The following is a 24,394-nucleotide window of genomic DNA, read 5'->3' on the forward strand; positions in this document are numbered from 1 at the left end:
AATTCAGATCCATCTCAACATACAAAAAAGGTTCCTGCAGACAAGGCCATGGGTTATGGCAAGGTATTAATATTTTTTCTGAAAAGCAGCAGACATAACCAGGAAGACAGAGAATATCTTTACTTTTAAGGTGGAAAACCCCATCATGAATAGCAGTTATTACATAAAACAAAGCTGAGCAGATGTGATGTGGTCACTCTTTTCCCAAAAACTCTGCTAGCACTCCCACAAATGGTAATATTTCCTAGGTTTCTGTAGAATTTCCTTATTTCCTTCTCTCTTGCCTTAATTACATGCCTTCACACACATTTCCTTTGCACATTTATGCAACCCAGCTGTGTATATATCAGTTTTAAATGCAGAGAAACCAACTGCACTCTGAGGCCTCATAATATCACTTAACAAGCTGAAGGAAGTATTTTCAGTTCATTTTCAGGATGTTAAGTTAATGCAATAAACAGATGAACTCTAGAACAAGCCAAAGTAAGTGGAGAGGAACATCCTAAATTTGCATGCTTCTACTGAGAAATTGCCTGTAAGGGAAAAATGCATCTTGAGTTTGCAGTTTATGAAGGACTAAGGTCTTCCCTAGTGCTCAGGAAAGGAAAACAAAAAGGAAAAAAAAACAAAAAAACAAAAAAAAAAAAAAAAAAAAAAAAAAAAAAAAAAAAAACAAAACAAAACAAAACAAAACAAAACCAAAAACAAAAACAAAAAAAAAAAAAACAAAAAACAAAAACAAAAAAAAAACAAAAAACAAAAAAACCAAATAAATCCAAAGCACAAAGCATCAAGACAAAAGCTCCAAAACAAAGCCATCACAACTGCCTCCTTTCCCCTTTTATGTCACTGGAGCCCATTTCCAAGACATTTAATACCCACTTACAGAAAAAGAGACATTTATAGATTTAAATTGGGGGTTAGAAAGATCAGAATATACTCTCCCCAAAAACATAACCAGGCAGGCTCCTGGTAACACACAAGCCTGTGGTGAAACATTGTGGGTATCTCAGTTACCTATTTAACAGCTTTTATCTCTTCTGTTAATCAATAACTGAAGCAGTATTTACATTTTTCAAGCTTGTTGGAACACACAGTCAAGGCTGACTACCCACAGCAAATTACCAGCATGTTATTAAGCATTTAGCCATTAACTCTGAGAGGAGTGAAAGTCTCACTATTTCACACACACCCACAAAAGCTAAACTAAGAGAGGACTGTGCTGAGCTAAGAGGGTAAATTTAACTGAGGGGATTTCTGTATGGCAACTCTTTTAAAACAAATATCAAAGTTTTATTCTGGTCTCAACAAGTACCAGCCTGCTGAGAGGTAATAATTTCATCTCTGTAAACTGAGTATACCTGAGGGAAAATTAAAGTCTTAGAGGACATTGTTGTTATTCCCCTGCAGGACACAAAAGGTTTCTTCATGAGGAAGCATACTAAGACTGGGTATTTCTAAATAGGTGAAATATAATAAGGAAAAGGCTTGGGTTAATTATGCTGAAATTAGCAACCAGAGATAGAGTTTGTTCCCTCTCAGGGGAGACAAAATTTCATGTTCAGCAGTGGAGACATTCCAGTACCAGTGGCACCATCTACTGGCACATGCAGTGCTTTGTCCCCTCCAAAAGCATTTCTTTCTCTTGAGAAGGGGGGAAGAACTTAACAAACCCCCACAAACCCCACATTGCTTTCTCTTCCTGCTCTTCTGGCTATGAAGCAAGATCTGGCATCAGGGATGGGTCAGTGACTCCCTGAAGTACCCTGAACATTCAGCACCACTTGTGAGCACTGTCATTTAGAGCCCAAACCATGGACTGAAATCCAGTCAGCTCTGGGTCTCAGGCTCACATGAGCTACACTTCAGTAAAATATCTAAAAGCACATCTTTTTTCACCATTTCAAATGTCAGTTTATTTTTAAAAGCCCAAACAAGCAAAACCAATCATAAACCAACTTACAGAAAAATTTATCTCAAAGTCCTAACTGCAATCTCTCTAAAAAGAATAAATCCAAAATTTTATTCCCAGGAAGAGTGAAGGGGGCATTTTGTACATTTCCTAATTTCTGTGATTCTACAAGACAGCCTAAAGAATGAAGCAATGGAGCCAGAACTGCTGCCTCACAAGCACAAGGAGAATGGATAAAAGCAGTGCATTCACAGGGCCTGAACAGGTCCCAAGTGCCACCCACACTGCTCAGGGGCAAGACAAGGATGATGTGGAATTGGAATGTTACCAGGGAAGCACTTTTGGCTTTTATTTCTGTGCCAGCACATAAAACCCCTTGATCTCAAGCACATCCCTCAACTGAAACAGGCCATGCAAACACTGATAAGTCAAGTTCATCTGAACAAAAAGAACCTTGCTACAGAGAAGTCCCAGGATGAAAAGCTGACAGGAAATACACAGGAGGCTTGCAGCTTTTAAATTAAAATGTGAACAACTATTAACACTTAAGAAGCAGCTAACTGCTGGATGGAGAACAACCAATAATAACACTAAAAACTTCCATGTGGAAAACTTGCTGCAGGTAAACTTGCAACACAGATTACCATAAATGGGAACATCAAAAAATACCATAAGCCACAACAGCCCCTATATACTGTATTAAAAGTAATAATAATTACTCAATATACATAGTAATTAGTAATAATAATTATAATGTATAATAATTATAATGTATATTTAGTAATAGCAATTACTAAATATACATTTATCTAGAATTGCTTAGAATTTAAAGCATAAGAAAAGATTTCAGACTTCTCACATTGAAGTAAAAGAAAATATTTTACAGAATTGCAGTATTCTGATAAACCTAAATTATTCTGTGTACAATTCAGCAAAGAACCACACAAAAAGGTCCCAAAGCTGTGTCAGTATGGGTTAAATCACTGCCTGCAGCCCTGCATTAACAGGCTAATATTTAGATTTAAATCAATCCTCCAATGCAAATGTGAAAGCCACTCGTACACTGGCATTGAAAAATCTTTTTAAAAGGCCTTCTGTTCTGTTGGGCTGGAGGTTCAAATCACAGCTGAAAATGTAAATGTGATCCATTCATCAGCATTCAACAGAGCAGGGCAAGGATGCATTCTAACACTGATTTACAGTGAGTTGAGGAAGAAATGGCCTTTTTTGTCAAATTAAGTTTTCTGTCCTGAAGAATCCTGATTTGTCCCAATCTATCCAACCCTAGTGGCAGCAAGAAAGCTCCCTGGCAACACTACATAATGACTTTGATTTCACAGTGTCTGTTTTACACATCAAACAAAAAACCAGTTTTACATTTTCCTGATGAAACTGTTGTGCCTGCACATTTCCCAAAAGTGATCTCAGGAGAAGAAAGAGAACTTATTCTGCCATTGAAATACCTCATTGTGGCTGCAAATAAAGCAGCTAAACTTAAACAGCATTAACTGATATGCTTGGAAACTAAATGCTTTTTGAAAACATACTGCTCTATCTGCATCCTCAAGGACACTGCTCCTCTGAAGCTTTCACAAAAAACCTCCTCAAAAACAGCATAACAAGCACTCTTGTCCCACAGTATCCCACAGAGATGTTGCAAAAATTCTTGGACTAGTAAAACAAGTATGGAACAACAATACTGGAAGGTAAAGCCATATCACTATGGCTCAGTGAAGTGATACCCTGAGCAAAATCATCATTAATGCACAGAACACAAAGCCTCAAAGCAGGGTGACACAGAATATACAGAATTTTCTACAGCACAAAGGATTATGAATGTTGATTTGAAGACACACAGCAGAACTGCTCTTTTACCAACTGCAGCAATACAGTTTACTTAAATATTGGGGTAGGTTGCCCTTTCAAATTGTCTGCATTTATGGGCAGCTCAGCTGGTATTTACAATCCAGCTCTTGTGCTCAGAACAAACAGTTCAGTCAACATCCTGTTCCTTCAGCTGAGCAGCCCAGAGATGGGCTCACCAATGCAGGCACACACTGAACTTAAGATCTTGAAAGAATCAAGGTAGCTTGAGTATTTATTAGTCAAGTAGATCCCAGAGGAGACAGCAGGAAAAGGAATTAAAAAAGAATTGTACATCAAATGGTAGTACCTGTTAATATTAGGAATAATACCTAAATAAAATATTAATATTTATACCTAAATATATACATAATACCTAAATAAATAATTCATATTTATAATAAAAAGACCAGCAGTGAGAAGATCAGCTGAGCCATTCACTTCAGTGTTAGTTCCAGCCACTGGAGACCAGAACCATCACAACAGCAGCAGCTCCTCAAGGTTATCCCACCATCTATCCTTCTCTATTGAGGTCTGTGAGAAAAGTTAATATTTAAAAAATTATTATTACTTTTAATACAAATCTGCAGGGCAATGGAATTACCACTGGGAAGAAGACAAGTCAATGAGGAAACTGTGTATGCTTGTAGGAGTTTATTAACTCTGTTCACAGACACATTTTTTAACAGTGCAATATTATCAGGAATTTAACTTTTGCTTTCATGCCACCTATGAAATCACACTGCTGAATTTACAAGCCTTATCATGCTGTTCCTGTTTGAAAGTACCTCCTCTCACTGTGCACATCTCCCAGTTCCTCCAGACCACGTGCACCTAGCACAATTTAGCAGATTATGCAAAGAGAATAAAGAACTTTCAAAGAGGTTCCAAGAGTTAATAATCAATTTCAGCAATCTGGAACCTACAGCACCAGGAAATATTACAGGGCAGTGGTACAAACACTAATGTAATGTTTGTAACAGACCAGCCAAAAAGCCACTTCCATTTCACCAATATGGAAAATTCTCTATTCTAGCAGAGCTGAAGGCAAAAGTCTAAGTGCTCCTGCTGATTTTCTTTACTGTAGATGTTCTAAGCTGTGAAAAAGAAATTCTGCTCACATTGTGTTTTGATGCATTTCATGATTACCAGCAGGCTGATAAACAGAAATGTTCCTTCCCCTGCTACCTACATTTGGGCTGAAGAGCACCTTGTTGCATCTAACAGAAGATAATCAGTTGCCTGCCTCCTCTGTCATTAATTAATTAATGTGTTAGGCACAGTCAGGCCTCTATCAAAATCTCCAAACACTGAGGTCAAACCTGTAAATTTTAGAGGCAAGAACACACAAAAGAATGAAAGATTATGTGCACTGCTTCACCATGGAGCCAGGTTAATGCCTCAGTCAGCAAACAAACCATTGGTTTGCACACAGCAAGAGAACAGGATTATTAGCACAGCAGATGCTTATTTCAGATGGGATGCAGAAATGGGCTGAATTAGGGTTGAAAACACAGCACAAGCAGTGATTAAACTTAGAGAAAACAAAGCACCAACTCTGTTTGTTCAAAGCCAGTCTACACATGTGTTGAGACAAAACAGATACTCAAGCTATGTTTTTCCCCCCAGTGTTAAAAGGTAATGGAATCAAAACTCTTAACAAGAATTCCAAGATGATCATGTTCACTTTATATTAAATTCAGCATCAAAGCAGCTCATCATGAGAAACAGGGCAAGGTGAAGTAAGAAAAGCAACTTCTTCATGATTTCACCTATTTAAGGCTCAAGTTTACCAGAGAACAGAAAAATACCTTATTCCTCCAATAAATTCAATGTTTTTATTTGAATATTTGCAAACATTTTTGGAAGTAGTGCTCTTCCTGTAAGTGCAGGAAATCTGCTTACACAGAGACAAGGAAAACAGCAAGAGCTTTACACAGGCAGATGTGCACAGACAAAAGAGGCTCAAAGTGCCTGGCCTAGAACTGGCAGAAGGCACAAGGCTCTTACAATGGCCATGTACTGCATTACAATTGACACATCACAGGAAATCCTCCTTCCAAACTATACTGTGCTCTAACTGTCAACAGGCTCTAAAAGAAAGTGCAAGTTGTCCTGAATGAAATAAAACCTCCCTTTTTGGTATCAGCTAGGTTTTGCTGTTTTCTTCACAGTTTTCACAATAATGAAAAGAGATCTGCAGTAAACACCAAGTATTGGAAAAAAAAATTCCTTATTAAAAACCTTAATTTTTTACAATTTATCATGGTGTGGATCATTGATTCTAAATACTTCTTTGGTGCTTCAGTATAAGCCACTCCAAAAGTGCAGATCAGGAGTAAACAAATGGAATATACACTGGTTTTAAAACATACATGCACCATGCTAAATTAATTATTAATGGATGGATCCAGCTTGGTCTCCTTCTGTTCTTACCTTTGTCTAGGAACTATGAAAAGTGCTCGCACCAGTTTTCTTCTGTTGGCTTTTGTATTCATATTCATGCAAAAATCCATTGCTGCCTATATAAAGAGCAGAGTTAATGCAATGCTTCACTTTAATGCAGTGTGTTTTCAAGAAAGTAACAGAAAATGGATTTTAAACATAGCTTTTATAGTTTATTCCTACTACATAAACTGCTGTAAAAATAACCATAAAGAAAAATCTTCAGTTTTGGCTATAGTCAGAAAACATGTCCACTGAGAGGAATACAGACTGACTGAAAATTAATTCAGCTACTGTCAGACTCTAAAGATTGAAATCTTTATTTTCTATCTGATCTAGCATTATGGCTTTTAAGAGTGCAAAAAACTGAAACTATGACTGTACCTTGTCTATGAGGTCTCTGTTGACACAGTTTGGAAGCTGCTGAAGAAAAGCATCTACTATGAGTTTTAAATGAGATCCAGTACTGGCTTCTTCATCTTCTTGCTCTAACAGAGGGAAATAAACAAGCAGCAGACATCTTTAAGCTATGAAATATAATAATTTACCAACACACTCCCCAAAAGGTGCATTTGTAATGTTTAGTTGTTAAGAATTCATTCCTCTTTGTAGCCACTCTTCAGACAACTGCCTTTACATTTGCTTACTTTTAAAAGCTGTGTGAAGGAATTGGTAACTTTCACTACATAAATAATTTTCACTTTTATCTGAATGACTTGCTACAAAATCATTTATCACAATCCTAGCAGTTTCTAGCTGCTAGTTTCATAAATAAATAAATTGCCCTGAATGCACTCTACAAATCCTACAAATCCAAACTAAAACAACCAAGTTAAAAAAAAACAAATCACAAAGAAAAAAATTCTTAAAACCAATTCTTTTTACCTTGCTCATCAAGAAGCTTCTTTGTAAGATCTTCTGCCTCATCTCCACAGTCCAACTCCAGTGCATCATCATTAATATCCAGGTTCTCCAGCTCCAATTCCAGATCCTCATTTCCAGCTGCTTCCTTATTGTCTTTGGCATCTTTTGAATCTATTTACAAGTTAAGTAAAAATATCAAATAAATGCTAACAAACTGTTAAATACACACAGTCATTATTACAACATCGAAGATTAATGCTGCTAAACCTACATCTCTACTGTCTTAATGCAAAATCTTTTACATAGATGAAGGAAAAAAAGGAAAAAACAGAACAGGAAAGGTGTTGATGAAATAACATCCTGTATAAAAGGTCAGATAAAGATTATTAGTTTCCTTGAACACAATATCTGAATCTGAAAGATTCAGAAAAGAGTAGTTAATATTTTTCTTGGACCACAATACTGGTCCAACACTGAGCATTTTTCCAAGAGATTAGAATCTACAGAATTTTACTATTTTTTCAGGCCTCCTTCCAATTGCATTTGCAGACTATGCTTCATTTAAAAAATACATTTCAAGGCAGATAACCTTATTAAAATTCTCAAATTTTTCAAAGCCAAGTGTGACAACTTCTAAACAGTGCACACACCATATGGAAATACAGACTCACAAACAAGTAACATGTTCAGAATCACAGACAAAATTAGTCTGAAATGGACTTTGGTGAGATCTCCAGTTCAACCTTTTGGCCAAAGTGGATGAACACTATTCACACCAGATTTCTCAGGTATTTTTCCAGTTTTTTTAAAACAGTAAGGCAGAGATTCCAGTCTCCCTGGGCAAGCTGCTCCAATATCTAAAGATCCTTAGAGGGAAATGTCAGAATTCTCCAATCATGCATCTTCTGTTACACACAGAGCCAGGGATGGTGACTTTTTATGCCATTGCACCTGAAGCCTGCACATGCCTGGTTGTGAACTGAGAGCTGTGCCAGAAGTGAGGAACCACCCAGGCCTTCCAATCCAGTGAAATTTTATGCTGACAATGTCATCTACCATTAATAATTGAATAAGAAAATAACAGTGAAAAAAACCCAAACACTAACATCTGCAAAGAAAGGAAAACTCTTCCCATTTCTCACAGAAAAGTTGTATTTACTAACACTAGTTAACCTCCAATTACTTGAAATTTACAATTCTAACAATATTAAAATAAATTTACTTTTTTTCTTTCTTTATAACCAGATGGAATCCCTATCCCACCTTGTTTATTCCCTAAAAATTCATCCAAATTGGTGTATTGTCCTGATTACCACAAATTATTTCATCAGAGACTCATTACTTCCACCAAGTTTGTTTATCTGTTGGACAAGATATGTTGAAGAAAATATCTAAGCATCCTACCTCTTGATTCATCTTTGCTGGAATCCTTGTTCTGGGAATATTTTTCATTATCTTTAAACAAAATTGCTGGTACAAAAGCCTTCAAGTCAATGAGATTCTCATAGAAGTTTCTAGCATCTTCATCTTCCCAGATACCCCCCTCCAGGTCATATTCTCCAGGCTTTCCTGGTGTGAAAATATCAATACCAGGTCCATGTTCTGCAAAAGTAGTGAAAACCATCAGAAAGTTATTTACACAAATTTACAATCTTCCATGGGGAGGCACCTTTAAGAGTCCTTTTAGGAAAGTGTTAAACTACTTATTATTACTTCTGTTTTCACCTGAATATTTCAATGCATACTTTAAAGTGGTTTTAACAATTCAAGCTTAGTATTAGACATACCAAGAAATTATCTTAAGATCATAAATTTCATTTTGATTAAAAATACAGACAGAATCAGAGGAAGTCAAATCAAGAAAAACTAACAGCACATTATGTGGTATTAGAAAGTTGTACCAGACTTTAACAACATTAGCATTAAAAGTAATCACTGAGTATGATGAATTGTATGTACCCCACTGAGTTTTAAGCATGAAGTTTAAAAAGAACAATTTAATACTTAAAGGCATTAAAAAATACAGCTTTTTAAAGTTCAACATAATTTAAAGCAAAGGATACTCATGATTTCAACAACATCTCAATGAATCTTACAGTTCAAATTTTTTTTAAAGGCATTGAAAGCTGCACTCCTGCTCAGGAGGCCAGACAGCCACACCTAGTGACTTATCTGGCTTATCAATATGTTCCTGACCACAACAGACTTCAAATTTATTTTTTAACAGTGTCAGCTTTTAAAACTCTGACACAGTTTTTAAATACTAAAACCTGCATAACAGTAAAGGAAAGGATCAGGTTAAAAACCTTTCTAATTTTCCATTTATTACTCTATCCCCAGAAACAAACCTAAAGAGCAGGTTTCCATAAGTACACAGATTATACAATAGTTATGGTTAAATATTAGGCATAATTAATTTTAAAAAATAAATGTATTATTCATTAGCTGATATCCTTTAGGAGGAAAGGCTGAATGAAATGAAACCAGCAGAAAGAACACTTTGCTAAGAGGGTTTGGTTCATTTTTCCACCACATCCAAGCTGAGTCCAGGGTTCTGCTGACCTGCTTTAGAATCTGGCTTACCCTCAGGGGTTGGCTTCTCCTGGGGGAGGTCAGGCATGTTCTCATCCAAAAGATCAGCCAGAGACTGAGAACTTGTCAGCAGCTTCTGATAGGACATTGCAAATTCCTCATACTGCTTGTGTCGATCTTCACTCAGCTCTCCCTTGGAGTGGAGGATGCGTCTGCAAAAGCCAAACTGGCAGTCAGAACACCTTCCCTTCAAACACACCTGAGCTGTGCTGACACCTTCCCTTCAAACACACCTGAGCTGTGCTGAGCCACCAAAATTCCTCTGAGCAAAGCTACCCTGCCCTCTCTGAGGGAGCTGCAACAATTCCAGTTTAGACTGCAATGGCAAACATTTAAGTGACACTATCATCTTTCCAAACCACACTGAATTTCCAACTTCACTGTTGGAAATTGAAAGAGAAAGGCCCACTTACTCTTTGCCACAATTAGGCTGTAAAAGTCCTAAAAATACTTTATAGTAAAATAAAATATTAAATATAAAAATATCAATAAGCTAGATAAAAGTTGCTTTGCACCTGTAACAATCCATTTCTACACTGTTTAAATGATTACATGAACTATTGTCACCAGGAGGATCAAAAAATTTGCAAGTAGCCCACTGACTTTCCAACAAAACAAGTTATTTCAAGGCTATCAGTCCAAATTGTGAGCAGCTATATTTGTTTCTTCAGGTGCTCTTCATTTTCTTTTACAAAACTATTCATACTTGTTTCAAATAATAATTTTTAACATTGAAGTCTGTTGTCAAAAGTAACTTGCACTTGAAGGAACCTAATCACTGCTCACAAGTGCTGGAACCACTGACCAAGCACCCTGCACTGAGATAAAAGCATAAGAAACCTGAAAAAGGTGCAAAAGGCACAATTCCCAAAGCAGGTGGTATCATTACATTATCACCTGTAGGATTCCAATCTGTAGGATTTTATTATGCAACAGGCAAACAGTCACAGTCTTGCCAAAGCATTTTGTGGCATAAGAATTCTGAAATAGTTAAGGCAATGGAAGTTGAGGGATATCAGTCTTTTTGTTCTAGATTAATTGTAAAACAAAAGTCTTTTTGTAAACATTTACAGGGTGAGCAACAAAATCCCTTATCCCTGCTCAGAACCAGAATCACAGAATTTTCAAGACTGGAAGAGACCTATAAGATCATCTAGTCCAGCCGATGTTCTAACTGTTCAACTAGATCATGGCAGCAAGTGCCACATCCAGTCTTTTTTTGAATTCTTCAAGGGATGATGCCTCTACCACCTCACTGGGTAAATGATTTGTCCAGAAGTGGACACAGGTGTCTGGCAAGAGAGCAAGAAGCATTAATGCTGGCAAAAGTTCTATTTCTCTGACAAAACACACTTATTTAACATGTATTGCCTGCTCCTGCAAAGTACAGCAAAGGAAAATTAACAAATTAAATAACCCCTGAGTATTTGTGAAGTGCAGCAGTTCAGTTTGGATTCAGGAAACACATTAAGTGTCAATTCACAGCTTTTCCATGGAGACTGCTGTCTATTACACACACATTTTAAACCAGCAGCTTTATAAACACGAGCATTGAAGCTCTCAGCTATTATTAAAAAGAAAAAAAGCAAAGTGCTGTAACAATAGTACAAGACTTTCAGTTCTCAATTTCAGTTTCAAGAAGACAAGTGTTAACAAATTCAAAGCAGTTAAAGCAAATGAAGCAAACTAAAAGCACTAAAATTCACCTGTGAATACAATTACAGGTACAGCACACAGTTCTTGTCTCACTTTATGTCTCCTCAAAGCACAAGGCAAGTCCAGCACATCTTAAAAACATCCTTAATTTAGACAAAAGAAGTTTCTTCTGTAGCTAACACTTATTTTTGAAAATTCTCTTCAGAATATGGGAATCAAGGTGTTTCCTTCAATGACAGAGCCTGGCAAGTTTTGTTGTGCCCTCAGCTGTGTAACCAAACAAGTCAAAGCATCACTCAAGGTACTTTTCCTGACCATCCACTTGAGTCTGCTTTAATTTTACCTAAATGATTCCACAGATAACACAGCACTAAAGCACTGTTAATTTAGCATAGTAATTTTCAATTAATTCAACCAAATTGTACAAGCCAAATCATTTCACAGTCATTCTCCTGACAGAGATAAATGGATGAGTTATTTACCTGACAAAATATCATAACCTTAACATGTGACACAGTTAATGCACAAAAGGGAACACTTCACTCCCTGCTCACTTCATTGATTGTGGAATAACACTGAGAATAAAAACTACAAATGGATCAGATTTTTAATACACAGAGAATTGCTTTATCCAATAGGATTATTGGGGTTTTTAAAAATAAAACAAAACGAAACCAACCTAACCAAACAAAAACACCACAAAAACTACACCTATAAAAAATCCAAAAGCAAGTAAGGAATCAAAGGCACAATCACTTTCCCCAAACCCACAGTTCAGGAAGATTTCTGTAGTACTCATACATTTCTTCCTTGGCAAATCTCTGTCTTGCCCTCCTCACACCCTGCACTTCCCCAGCAAGCAAATGCCACAAATCTGTTACAAATGCTGTAAACAAATAAAATCTGGTAGGAAAGATTTTGATGCCTTATTTAATAAAACTCATTCCTCCTTATTAAGGAGTTAAAATAGACACCTCAAGGTTCAGAGAGAGAAATAACAGAGTTCTCTTAATGCAGTGATAAATGACAGCTCTCCACATTCCTTCCCCAACACAAAGCCTTGCACCCAAGCTGACAGGGAGGGATAATTCAGTGACAAGGTGCTCAGAGAGGTCCCTCCTCTGCCCCTGTCTGATCCACTCCTGCAGGCTCAGTGATGAGGGCAGACCAGGCTGCTCAGGCTCTGTCCACTCATTTTTCTGCAGTTCTACAAGTAAATATTAAAGTATATTTCTACACCCCAGATAATTTATATTCTTTCTGCTTCTTGCTTTCTTAACATATTTTATACCTCTCAGAAATTTTTTTTTCACTCTATTTTCTATCATGCAGACTTTGTAACACTCACTCATTGGAACACCAGCCAGAACCAATGTGCCCAGAACTAATGATAATTGTGAAAATATAAAGGTTCATATTCATTCACTTTGCAAAAATTACACCTTAGCCAGTAATGTACTTTGAATTAGTAAGGTACTTGTAGAAATAATGGTACCTCAAAAGTCAGTTTATGATCCTGTGAAATTCAACACTTGCCTGAGACCAGATAGGACTGCAGCACAAAACCCATCAGCACAAAGGATTCTTGCTTTGGAAACATAAAAATTTAATGCATTCCAAGCATACATTTGGTTCTGGATGGATGTCCAACCTTTTAGCTGAAGTATGTGTCTATAAACAGTAATGTGTTCATTTCTAGCTGACTGGAATGCTTCCAGAAGAAATTAACAATGACTGTTTTAAGAATAGCATTTGGGTTTAGGCTGGCTCCAATAATGAGAATTCAGGATGCTTTAAAGCAAACAGTTATTAAAAAATGTGAACATGGCAGAAATAAAATTATTCAGATCTCAGTCTGCATATTCATACCCTGCAATATTATTACTACATATAAATATTTAGGAGGACTTTTATTACATTGTCTATGCCCTCTAACACTTTAAGACATTTATTTAATATATACTTGTCTACCTTGGAGTGTAACAGATACCTTCTTAACTTAACCTATTTTTTCCTTCATCCTAGTATACTAAAATAAGTAAACAAGCCAAAGCAATTGTGGCATATGCTTCGTTTGATACATGTGGGTGGAAAGGGAGAAATCAGCTTGTGCCAACTGGAAAAGGACAGTACCAGCTGGGAAAGCAGCATTGCTCTCGTGCTGATAAGGAAACAGCACCAAACACAGGAAAGAGAATTACCTCCCTTTCCTTTAAAAGATATTCAAAGAGTCTGTTTTGTCTCTGCTTTTTAAGTATTCAGAACAAATTTAGAACTTTTTTTTTAGAAACACTGCAGAACACACTTATCTTGTACACACTGCTAACTTTGTTCATAAATACTGCAACAAATCTAGGTATTTCATAAATAAACTAATTTTTATTCATAAGTAAAAAGCAACATTCAATTGTCACCTGTTTTGTCTTTCAATATTTTGTAGCTCCCTGTGGTCCCTTTTCAGGTGTTTGGTCAAAGATGTAAAGTATTCCTTCAACAAATTCTGGAAGGGCTGTTGTTTCTCTGGGCTAATTATCTCACTAGGAGGAAAGCTCAAGTTAAACTTCTCTGCAACAGTTTTTACCTTCCTTGGTACCAAACCAGCAATGTCATCTCCACAGTGCCGACAGAAGCTGATAACCACAGAAACATGAGTGTGGGATTCTCTGTCAGCGTTAATAATATTTTTAAGCTGCTCATAGATTAAAGACAAACCTTCCTTGTCAGTGAAAATCCCAACTATTGTCAACTCTGCAATGAAACGCAAATCAGTTCTTAACTTGGAAATGTTGGGAGTCTTCTCTTCTTTCCTTGCTTCAAAATGTTTTTTCCAAGCCTGAAGTAAGGAAGGAGCAAAATCAACATATCGCTGGTGAAAGAGGGAACACAAGTGCACAGCGCAGTTCACGTCTGATATTTTCAGTTTGGCCTCCACAATAGAAGCTACAGCTTCTGCAATGTATTTGCTTAAATTCAGGCTATTAAAGTCATGGGACAAGGAGTCCCTTTGTTGCTCTGTAATGGTTTTTAGCTTCTTAACAAAAGCTGTGTTCTTCTTCAGACTGGAGTCCAGCCTGCTGAAGAAGTTTTCCTCGGGACGACTCTCCGGCGCGTTCTGGTTTTTGCTGCGGAGCTCTTTCCTTGCCTGATGGCGCTCCCAGGCCTCCTGATGGAGCTGATGGGCTTCCTCCTTCTCCCTGTGCAACAAAAAAATTAGTTTTGTTATGGAACCCTCATCTCAGAGTATCAGTACAAAGGAAAAAAGGTCACAGTTGGAAAACTTCAGGAGTTCTACCACAATTTCCCCTTACTCTCTTCTGTAATATTTACTAAGTTGATCCTAGAAAGCTAAAGCATCTGCTGCAGAAACTCTGCTTAATTTTTGTGTTGCAAAGGGCAAAGTACTACTGGTTACAAAACAAAATTTCTCAAATATTTCTATGCAGAACATATTAATCCCAACAGACTTGGAAAATATAAACATGAAACTTCATTTACTACTGATGAAGTTCCCCCAGAAGAGGAAACAGCCTTTCAAAAGGCTGTATTGCCCATTTAAGGGAAATGGCTGTATTACACATTTAAGGAAAATCTTTTCTTGCCAGACTACTGAAATTACACAGAAAGTTTGGAATAGGTGAAATATATCTGTCCCAGCTAGAATTTGGCCATGACATGGCCTCAATCTTAAAAGGGAAATATTTCAGACCTAAAAAGATGCCACCTTCAACACTGTACTATGGCTGGATAACATAATAAGAAACATGGTCTTGGTAATATCACATATTAAACTGCCAGGCTACATTCTGAGTTTGCCATCCAGGTATCAGGTGTCTGTGACTGATTAAAAGTCATTTCTCACATCAGATTTGCTCCTGTTATGTCTGATCTGTAGACCTGCAAAGTCTGTATTCCCAACTTTTGGACAGTAACACTTAATGTTAAATGCATCTGTGCTTCTTTATTGTCCTGGGACAGAATTAATTTTCTTCAGAGTATCCTGTATGGGGCTCTGCTTTGGATTTGTGCTGGAATCAGTGCTGATAACACAGGGCTGTTTTCACTGTTGCTGGGATGGGCTTACACGTGGCCAAGGCCTTTTCTGCTCCACACCCCACCCCACCCTACCAAGGGGGAGTCTGGGGGTGCACAAGGAGCTGGGAGGGAACACAGCCAGGAGAACTGACCCCAAGGGACCCAGGGCTATCCCAGTCCATATGTGACACTATGGCCAATACATAAACCTGGGGCAAGAAGGAAGGAGAGGGATGAGAGGAGTGATGTGTTTGTCTTCCCAAGTCACTGTTAACATTTGATGGAGCCCTGCTGTCCTGGGGATTGCTGGGGAATGAATTCATTGTTTTGGTTTGCTTGCCTGCACAGCTCCTGCTTTACCCATTGAACTGTCTTTATGTCAACCCATAAGATTTCTCACTTTTCTGATTCTCTTCCCCAGCCTGCTGAGGGCAGGGAGTGGCTGTGTGGGGCTGATGCCAGCTGGGGTTAAATCACAACATTTACTCAAGCACAATTGTGCTCTCCATGGTCATCACATGCAGAACACTATCAAACCCCCACAATAGAGACCAAAGTAACAGAGGATACAAGAGAACACTCAAAACCTCTTAGAAGTCATAAAGCACAAACAGACAGGCATGTAAAATTTATAACACTACATGCAACTTATTAAAAGTAACTCCAACACTTCATCTTTTACAACTCTGACCACAATCCTGATAACAGAACTCCAGCATTTGGCCCAATTAAACCTTTAAAAGATAACTTACTTCAGTTGAGCAGCTTCCTCTTCTTGTTTCTTTTTTTCTTCCTCCTCTTGTTTCTTTTTCTCCTCTTCTTCAAGTTTCTTTTTTTCTTCTTCTTCTTTCTTCTTTTGCTCCTCTTCTGCCTTTACTTTATCCTCTTCCTTTTTCTTCCGCTCCTTGTCTTCCTTCTTTCTTTTATCCTCTTCCATTTTTTTCTTTTTATCTTCAGGAACCTTTAAAGTCTCTCTCTTCATACCAACCTTCACATCTTCTTTTGGCTTTTCCCTGGCGCTCACTGGTCGCCTTTCACTGAATTCTTTTTCCTTATTATTTAACTGAGATTCTTTTTCTTCCATATTTGCTGGCTTTTTGCGCTCAGCTGGCATTGTGTTACCCAGGCAAACCTGCAGAAGCACAGGAAAACAAGAACTTTTAAATTGCTGTTGATATTTTAGTCATTTTTCACAGCCCACCCATATTCACTTAACTCACAAATGTGTGACTCATCAAAATAAAGGTTGTCTTGAACTAAGGAATGGACCTGACAAGTAAAAACAAATCATTTTGTAAGCATGTTGTTCTGCAAAGTTGTCTTCAGCACGAATTGTGAAATAAAAGCATCCTGAAGTTTCTACAACCCAAAGAATTTAAGATCTTGAACATAAACAAGTCCATCGGAAAGAAAAATAATTCAAGACTGATGAAAACAAAGTACCCCAAACTTAAAAATGAGTACACACTTGAAACATCAGCATGCATCTGCACCTCATTGACCTTCCTACCCATCTCCCAAGAATCCTCCCCCTTCCACCAGCACTACTTAGGATCATAGGATAATGCAGGTTAGATGGGACCTTAAGTAATTCATCCTCCTGCTCAAAGCAGGGTCAGTAATGAGATCAGACAAGACTGTGCCAGTCCTGAAAAGTGTCAAGGAAAGAAACTGCACAACTCCTCTGGCCAACCTGCCCCAGTGCTGGGTTATCCTCACTGTGAAAAGGCATTAACTTGCTGCCTTGTTTCCTCACCCCTCCCAGATGTGCCCAGCATCTCCAGCACTCAGCACAAGCAGCAGCTGAAGAGCACAGTGCTGACTCAGCTGGATGCACAAACCTCCCTGCCAGCAGAGCAAACGGAAACAACATCACAAAGGCTGTGATTATCGAGACTTAGCAAAGGCTACAGTTTCTCTCTCCTTCCACTCAACCAACATTTCTGTAGGAGCTTCAGCCTCTTTGGGGTTTCCAGTGCTCCAAGCTTTGGTTTCATTTGGATAAGGACACAAAAGGTGACACATATTGAACACAAAAGGGTAAAATCACAGGGCAGTTTTGATTAGGAGGAAACTGTGATGAGCACCTGGTTTAGGCCCCAGCTCCAAGCAGATCCAAGCAGATCAGAGGCTTGGCAAAGGCTTTAGTGTCCCCAGGAATAGAGAAGCAATGGTCCCTCTGGGCTCACAGAGAAAAAGCTTTTCCTGACACCAGCCTGGAAACTGCCATGCCCCATATTGTGTTTGTTACTTTTCATCCTATCCCTGCACAGCCTGGGGGAGAAGCCAGCTTCATCTTCACCAGGCTCTCCCATCAGGTTGTTTTAAGACAGCAATAAGATTTCCCCCACTTTTCTTATAGATCAAGAACCCAGTTCTCTGTGTTTCTCTTCAGATATGTCCCCCAGCCTCCCTGTGTTCTTGGTGATCTCCTAACAGACTTATTTCAGTGTGGCAATGCCATTGCTGGGAACAGAGAACCCACAGCTGGATGTGGTGACTCCTGAGCAGAGGGGGGAGACTCCCACTCAGCCTCAGGGTTCACTGCTGGTACCACAGCCTGGACTGCAAGGGCATTCTGCTGGCTCCTGTCAGGGGCAGGAGGGCCAGGCAGCACCACAAGAGGCATTTACAACCACCTAGGCTTTTACTTCAGGCTGAATTAATTTCTTAACACCAAAATTCATTTTCACATACTTCCATGCTTCAAGTTAAATGCATGCATGGGTGGGACTGACAGGACAGCACTGCATGTGATGCCCTTTGAAGAGCCATCACTTTGTTTTCATCAGCAACACCAGTTTGATTCCCAATGGCCACCCCTACTTCTGCCTTTCTAACAATTTACTCTGGATTATGAAAACATTTAGATTCACCAGTTCCCTGCATCTACTCAAAGTGGATAATGAGACACCTGCATTCCAATCTAATGCAGAGTGCTTCTGGTATTAATTTTAACTATTTTGAAATATGTTTATAAATAAATAAATTTATTTATAAATAAATCTTCACAATAAAGATGTTTCTTAATAAGCATTTCACATTCTCTCTGCCATCTCCCAAACAATAAAATGACACATTTATATACTGTCTGTGCCAACCAGATGAAACTGCATTACAATATTTAAGGTGTTCATCCAGAGCTTCTGAAGAAAAATGGTGTGCAAAAATTGACAATATCAGTGTTTACATCTAGGCAGTGATAACTTAGCAATGGGGAGCCTGTTCATGACTTGGCCTCAGGCAGCAACTGGCAATGGCACCAACAGGGAAATGTCTCTGACAGGGACTCATGGAACTCAAATCTGCATTGCTTAAACAAGCACACTTGGCTCCCTAGTGCATGGCTCCAACTCTGAAATTTCAGAACTACTTGAATTCCAAAACCACTGATCTTAAAACAGTGTTATTATGAAATCAGTACTTAACCAAAGAGGGAAGGGGTTGCCTGTGTTTAAAGAAATGCTGGAACAGCATGTCAAAATTCCAGTACTCTGAACAAAATATCCAGCTACACAAGAAACTTTTAACAGCAGGGTCATTTACCAACAGGGTCATTCATCCTCTTACTAAATTTAGGAACTCAGAATTCTGTTTTAAAGATGTATCTGATGCTTCTTTGTATAAAAGCAAACCTGAGAAGATGAGATAAAAAGAAAAGGGAGAGAGCATAATTGGGCACATTATGGTTTTGACCACAAGGCAGTATTGTCCACTTTTTCCCAGGGAACAACGGAGTCCAAAAAACCCCCAAAATCTCGTTTCACAGTAAGATTCCGTTCTGTTCCCAGAACAGGTACGCTGCAACACTTCTCACTGCCTACCACGTGTGCAGCTCCTTATCTCGCAAACCTTTCCGACGGCCGTGCCAGCTCGTTGGCGCCGGCCCCGATCGGCCCGGGGCAGCAGGAGGGGAGGCGGCGCTGCCGCTGCTGCAGCAACGCCCGCGGCTCCAGCGCAGCTCCGGCCAGCACACAGCTCCGGGACAGGCACAGCTGGCCCACAGCAAACCTTCCCAAAAGCTGCGGCACGCAGGGAAAAACGGGAACAGCTGGCTCACCTGGACCTCATCTCCACAGCTAACAAGGCTGCAGATGGCATGGAAACATTGATTCTGTTTAGTATCTCACATTTACATTAATGCACTGATGGAAAGGAGTAATAATGGCATGAACTTCATAAGCCAACAGACAGGACAAACCAGCACTCACAGCAGAAACTGGGAAGGACAGAGAAAACAGAGACAGGACAAACATCCCTGTGCCTTTGGACTCCTGGCAGCCCATTTCTCCAGTGACACTTACATGCTTTAACACTCCTTCTTCTCAGTTTCAGCACCTATGGACAACACATTTTTAGAGGGAACTATTTTTCCTAATTTTTCAATATTTGACATACACTGACTCATTTGCAGTTAAGTCATTTTTTTATTGTACTTAAGTTTCTACTTTTTTCAACAATAATCTTGGCATTTGAAAGAATGGGACTAGGTTTGTGATACTCTGAGCTCAGAGATTTAAGAAATAGATTTGAAATACAGAAGTAACATTTAGGGAAAACTATCTATGTTATTTACTCTTGAAGAAAGCAGAGTGTAATAAAAGTATTCAGTATCATTAATCTACTCACAATTCAGAATAAAAGAATAAACAGCAACACCTTGGCCCTCAAAGCAATACTCTCAAGTCAATAGAAACAGTCTACTCTCCAACCCTGAAGTAATATGATCCAGAATCCCTATCCTTGCAACCACAAGTATGAGAGAAGGAAATACAGCTCTATTAAACTTAACACAATGCAATTTCTCACTAGAAATTAAATGGATTACATAAATAGTCCTTTCTGCAGCTACTCCATTACAAAAGAGATATGGGAGATAATTAATGGAGGCAAGATGTCCCACCTGTGACTGGCTGAAAAATCTCAAAGAGCCACAAACTCCTCCATCACTAGTTACCACACCACTAGAAGGTTGTAAGTTTCAAAAACTGAAATTCAATTAAGGTTCTCTTAATGCAAGGGAAGGTGCATAAGAAAAGAACCCAGGTCAGTGAGGAGAAAATAAACTTACAGGTTTTGGAAAATGAGACACAGCACACAGAAAAAAAAAAAAAACAAAAAAACAAACACCTAGTGCAAAGAGAGAGGAGTCCCCCACAGAGCGTCAGGGAAGGTTCACAGAACCACAGAATATCCTGACTTGGGAAGGACCCACAAGGATCATCCAAATCCAACGACTGTCACTGCACAGGACATCCCCGAGAGTCACACCATGTACTGAGCACATTGTCCAAACCCTTCGGGAGTTCTGTCGGGCTCGGTGCTGTGACCACTTCCCTGGGGAGCCTGTTCCAGAGCCCAGCCACCCTCTGGGTGAAAAACCTTTCCCTGATATCCCACCTAAACCTCCCCTGACAAAACTTCAGGCCACTGACACATCTGGCCGGCCTGCCGAACAGCGGGCACTTTTACTTTCGCTTCTGTACCTCTCGGGGACAATGTTTTGCTGCCAAACTTGCAGGAAGGCGCTTCCCACCGTGAAGCAGAGGCCTAGAGACAAGGCACTAAGTACAAAAAGACTCCTTGGCTACCACGCCAGTCCCCGCTCGCAGCTCTCCCGCAGCCCGGGCCCGTTCCCGGATGGCACCAGCGGCTTCCGCTTCCCTCCCGGCCTCCCTCCCCAGGCACCGCCACCCGAGCCCCACGGCCCGTCCGCCTCCGGAACCCCCTCCCCGTGCCCCCGCCAGGCCCCTGTGCCCTCCTCCCCCCGTCCCCGAGACCCCTTCCGCACACACGCCCCGGCACCGCCCTCCCGTCCCGTCGGTGCCCGCGGTACCTGTGCCCGGTGCCGACATGGGCCCGCCCGGCGCCGCCGCCGCCGCCTCCTCCTTCTCCTCCGCCCCTCCGAGGCCCCCGAGCGCTTCTCCCCTCACGGCGACCGGGCCGCCCGGCGCTGCCTGACCCACGGCGCTGCCCCGACCGAGCCCTCCGCGCCCGCCCCGCCACGCCCGGGCGCCAGGGGAGGAGCGGCGCCGCTTCAGGGCGGCGGAGCCGCGGCTGCGGACGGCGCGGAGCGGCGCTCCCCGAGGGGCGGGGGTTAGGCAGCGCGGAGGGCAGCCCCGCGCGGGGTCCTGCCGGCGGACGGGTTACCGGGAGTGCGGAGGCGGAAGGGGAAGAGGAACGGGAAGGGAAGAGGAAAAGGGTTCGGCCCCGCGTCCCTCACGGCGGCGGGGAACGGGGAAAGGGCCTCAGAATGTCGCTTCCTTGGTGGCCTCAGCGCGCGGCTCGGCTTGTGGGGCCGCGTGACGTCACGGCGGTGACGTGTCTGTGCCGTCATGTGGCGGGTGGGGCTGTCCCGTGTCACCGTGATAAAACATTGGGGTGACAGTGTCCGAACACCAAATTACTGCCTCAGGGTGGCTTCTCGGGCGTCCATTACCGTGCCCAGCTCTGGGCTCCCCAGCACAAGGGGGACAAGGAGCCGCTGCAGAGGGTCCAGCGGAGCCTCAGGGATGAGGCGGCTCTGGGGCATCTGCTGTGAGGAGACTGCGGGAGCTGGGCCTGGCCAGCCTGGAGCAGAGAACACTGAGACGGCATTTCATGGATGAAATAAATGGCTCCAAGGCAGGCGCCAAGAGCCTGGTTCCTGACTCATCTCAGTGGTGCTAAGTGACAGAACAACACTTGTAGCCATGATATTTTCTGAAAAATCCTTTCCTTAGGATTTTTTTCTCCTGAGACGCTAAGAGGCCTCAGGAACAAAATGTAAACATTGATTATCTGCTGCTGTGGAATGCAACAGGTGCATCTGTGATTGGTCTCATGGTTGTTTCTAATTAATGGCCAATCACAGCCCAGCTGTCCAGACAGTCTTGGTCAGTCACAAGCCTTTGTTATCATTCCTGTTCTACTCTTAGCTAGCCTTCTGATTAAATCCATTCTTCTATTCTTTTAGTATAGCTTTAATATAATATATATCATAAAATAATAAATCAAGCCTTCTGAAACATGGAGTCAACATTCTGGTTTCTTCCCTCATCCTGAGACCCCTGAGAATACCACTATAAACACTCATAAAATACATCATAAGAGATTCCACCTCCAATGAGGAAGAACTTTACCTTGAGGGTGGCGATGGGACAGGCTGCTCTCAGAGGTTCCATCTGGAGACATTCTCGACCGACCTGGATGTGACCCTGCCTTGGCAGGAGGATTGGACTGGATGATCTCCAGAGGTCCCTTCCAAACCCACCCATGTCACAGACAAATTTTATGAAAAATCCTTTCCTTAGGATTTTTTCTCTTGAGAAGCTGGAGGCCTCAGGAACAAAATGTAAACAATGATTATCTGCTGCTGTGGAATGCAACAGGTGGGTCTGTGATTGGTCTCATGTGGTTGTTTCTAATTAATGGCCAATCATAGTCAGCTGTTTCAGACTATCTGGAGAGTCACGAGCTTTTGTTATTATCCCATTCCTGCCTTTCCTTTCAAGCCTTCTGCTGAATCGTTTCTCTATTCTTTTAGTGTAGCTTTAATATAATATAAAATAATAAACCAGCCTTCTGAAACATGGAGTCAACATTCTCATCTCTTCCTCAGTCCTGGGACCCCTGTGAGCACCACCACACACCCATTCTGTGATTCTGTCATTGGGTGTCTTTTCTAGTCTAAATTTGGTCTCTGTGCCCTCTAGTCCAGTCACTGTCCCCACCTGGACATCTGAGGATATTTTACAGTGGTGAATTTAGTGAAACTCCCAGGTTTGTTGGAAAGGCTCTCTGCCTGCAGTTCTGGGCACAGCATCACCTCTTGGGCAACTCTAAAGCTGCCTAAGCTGGAAAAAGCTGGCACAACCCAGAGCTGCAGAGTGAGAATCTGGTGTTTATTTTACATTTTGAATCCAGGTTCCGACAGAAGCTTTTAGGTTGGGAAAGCCTTTACACCCCTTTGGGCTTAGATCAAGCCTTCAGCAATACTGGACTTTGACAGCAGGCACAGGCCTGGTACATAGTGAGATTATTCAACTGTTAAAGTTGCTTTTTACTCAGAGGCAAGAGTCAGCCCCAACAGGAGACACTGTTTACTGGTGCAGAGCTTGAGGTGTGTTCTGCCAGCTGGCACAGGACTAGACAGGTTGTTTTGTTTTTTCCAGGGAAGGGCTCTCCTCCCTGCTGTTTAACTTCACTGCTCATTTTGCAGACATATCTAAAAATCTCTTTCTGGACAAGCTTGAAAGGATGGAGTTGTGCTTGTTGTTGGCATAGATCATGCACATGTCCCTGCTCACAAAGATCTCAGCTGCTTGCCAAAATATCTTAAACTACCAAGTTGATTTAACAGAATCAATGGAGTGGAGAAGATCCATGGCAGAACAGTAAAAATGGGAAGAGAAAATCCATGTTGGTGTTGGCACTTTATTTTCCAAAGGCACCAATCCTTTGGCCTGTCAGGGGGTGCCTTTGGATTTCTCTTTTTAGGGGGAATTGGGTTTACTTGGTTTATCAGTGACACTGGCATCACATCAAGAGATGTTGGCTTATTTTCTTCTGAAGCACAATGCTGCTGCCCTTTCCAACATGAATAAAAAGCACAATCACTACAGTTCTGAAAGGAAAGCAAAATCTCCCGTTGTGTTTATACCACACTCCCACATCTACAGTTATGTTGGAGCTCTCTCTTGTAAAGGCCATGCAAGCAAACTCCAGAAAACTTTTCCTTCTGAAGTACCTGTTTCATTTGTGCACATACTGATCCAGCTTTTGTGCTGATTTACCAAAACCAAAACCAGGCAGATGTTTCCTGAATCTCAGACAATAAAGCATGCCTTTTTTTTTAATTCCTGAAGCTCTTCTTCCCATATTTTTAATATGTTTCCTCAATTACTGGCACCAAACACGCACACAATATTTAAATTGTGCCAAATACTGGCCTACTGTAGAATCTGTAGGTGTCCTCTAGATTTCCTTGCAGCCAAATCCAGCAATTATCTTCTTTTCTGAGTGAGTGGATATTCACAGAATTTTTTTACA

General features: G+C 40.6%; 1 protein-coding gene across 2 annotated transcripts in view; it reads right to left on the reverse strand.

Moving 5' to 3' along the window:
* Positions 1-21,278, reverse strand: part of UPF2 (UPF2 regulator of nonsense mediated mRNA decay) — a 54,064-nt gene extending 32,786 nt beyond the window's left edge. The window contains exons 1-8 of one of the 2 annotated variants that reach the window (XM_063153724.1): positions 21,201-21,278; positions 16,117-16,496; positions 13,747-14,526; positions 9,668-9,828; positions 8,489-8,686; positions 7,106-7,255; positions 6,605-6,708; positions 6,212-6,297 (exon numbers count right to left, since the gene is read on the reverse strand). In XM_063153724.1, the coding sequence (XP_063009794.1) occupies positions 6,212-6,297; positions 6,605-6,708; positions 7,106-7,255; positions 8,489-8,686; positions 9,668-9,828; positions 13,747-14,526; positions 16,117-16,478 (1,841 nt within the window). In that variant the 5' untranslated portion in view covers positions 16,479-16,496; positions 21,201-21,278. Of the gene's footprint in view, positions 1-6,211; positions 6,298-6,604; positions 6,709-7,105; positions 7,256-8,488; positions 8,687-9,667; positions 9,829-13,746; positions 14,527-16,116; positions 16,497-21,200 lie in introns of those variants that run through there. The other variant, XM_063153723.1, reaches the window with a different exon arrangement.
* Between the last annotated feature and the right edge of the window lie 3,116 nt (positions 21,279-24,394).

The sequence above is a fragment of the Melospiza melodia genome, chromosome 4 (genome assembly GCF_035770615.1).
Source record: "Melospiza melodia melodia isolate bMelMel2 chromosome 4, bMelMel2.pri, whole genome shotgun sequence".
NCBI lineage: Eukaryota > Metazoa > Chordata > Aves > Passeriformes > Passerellidae > Melospiza > Melospiza melodia.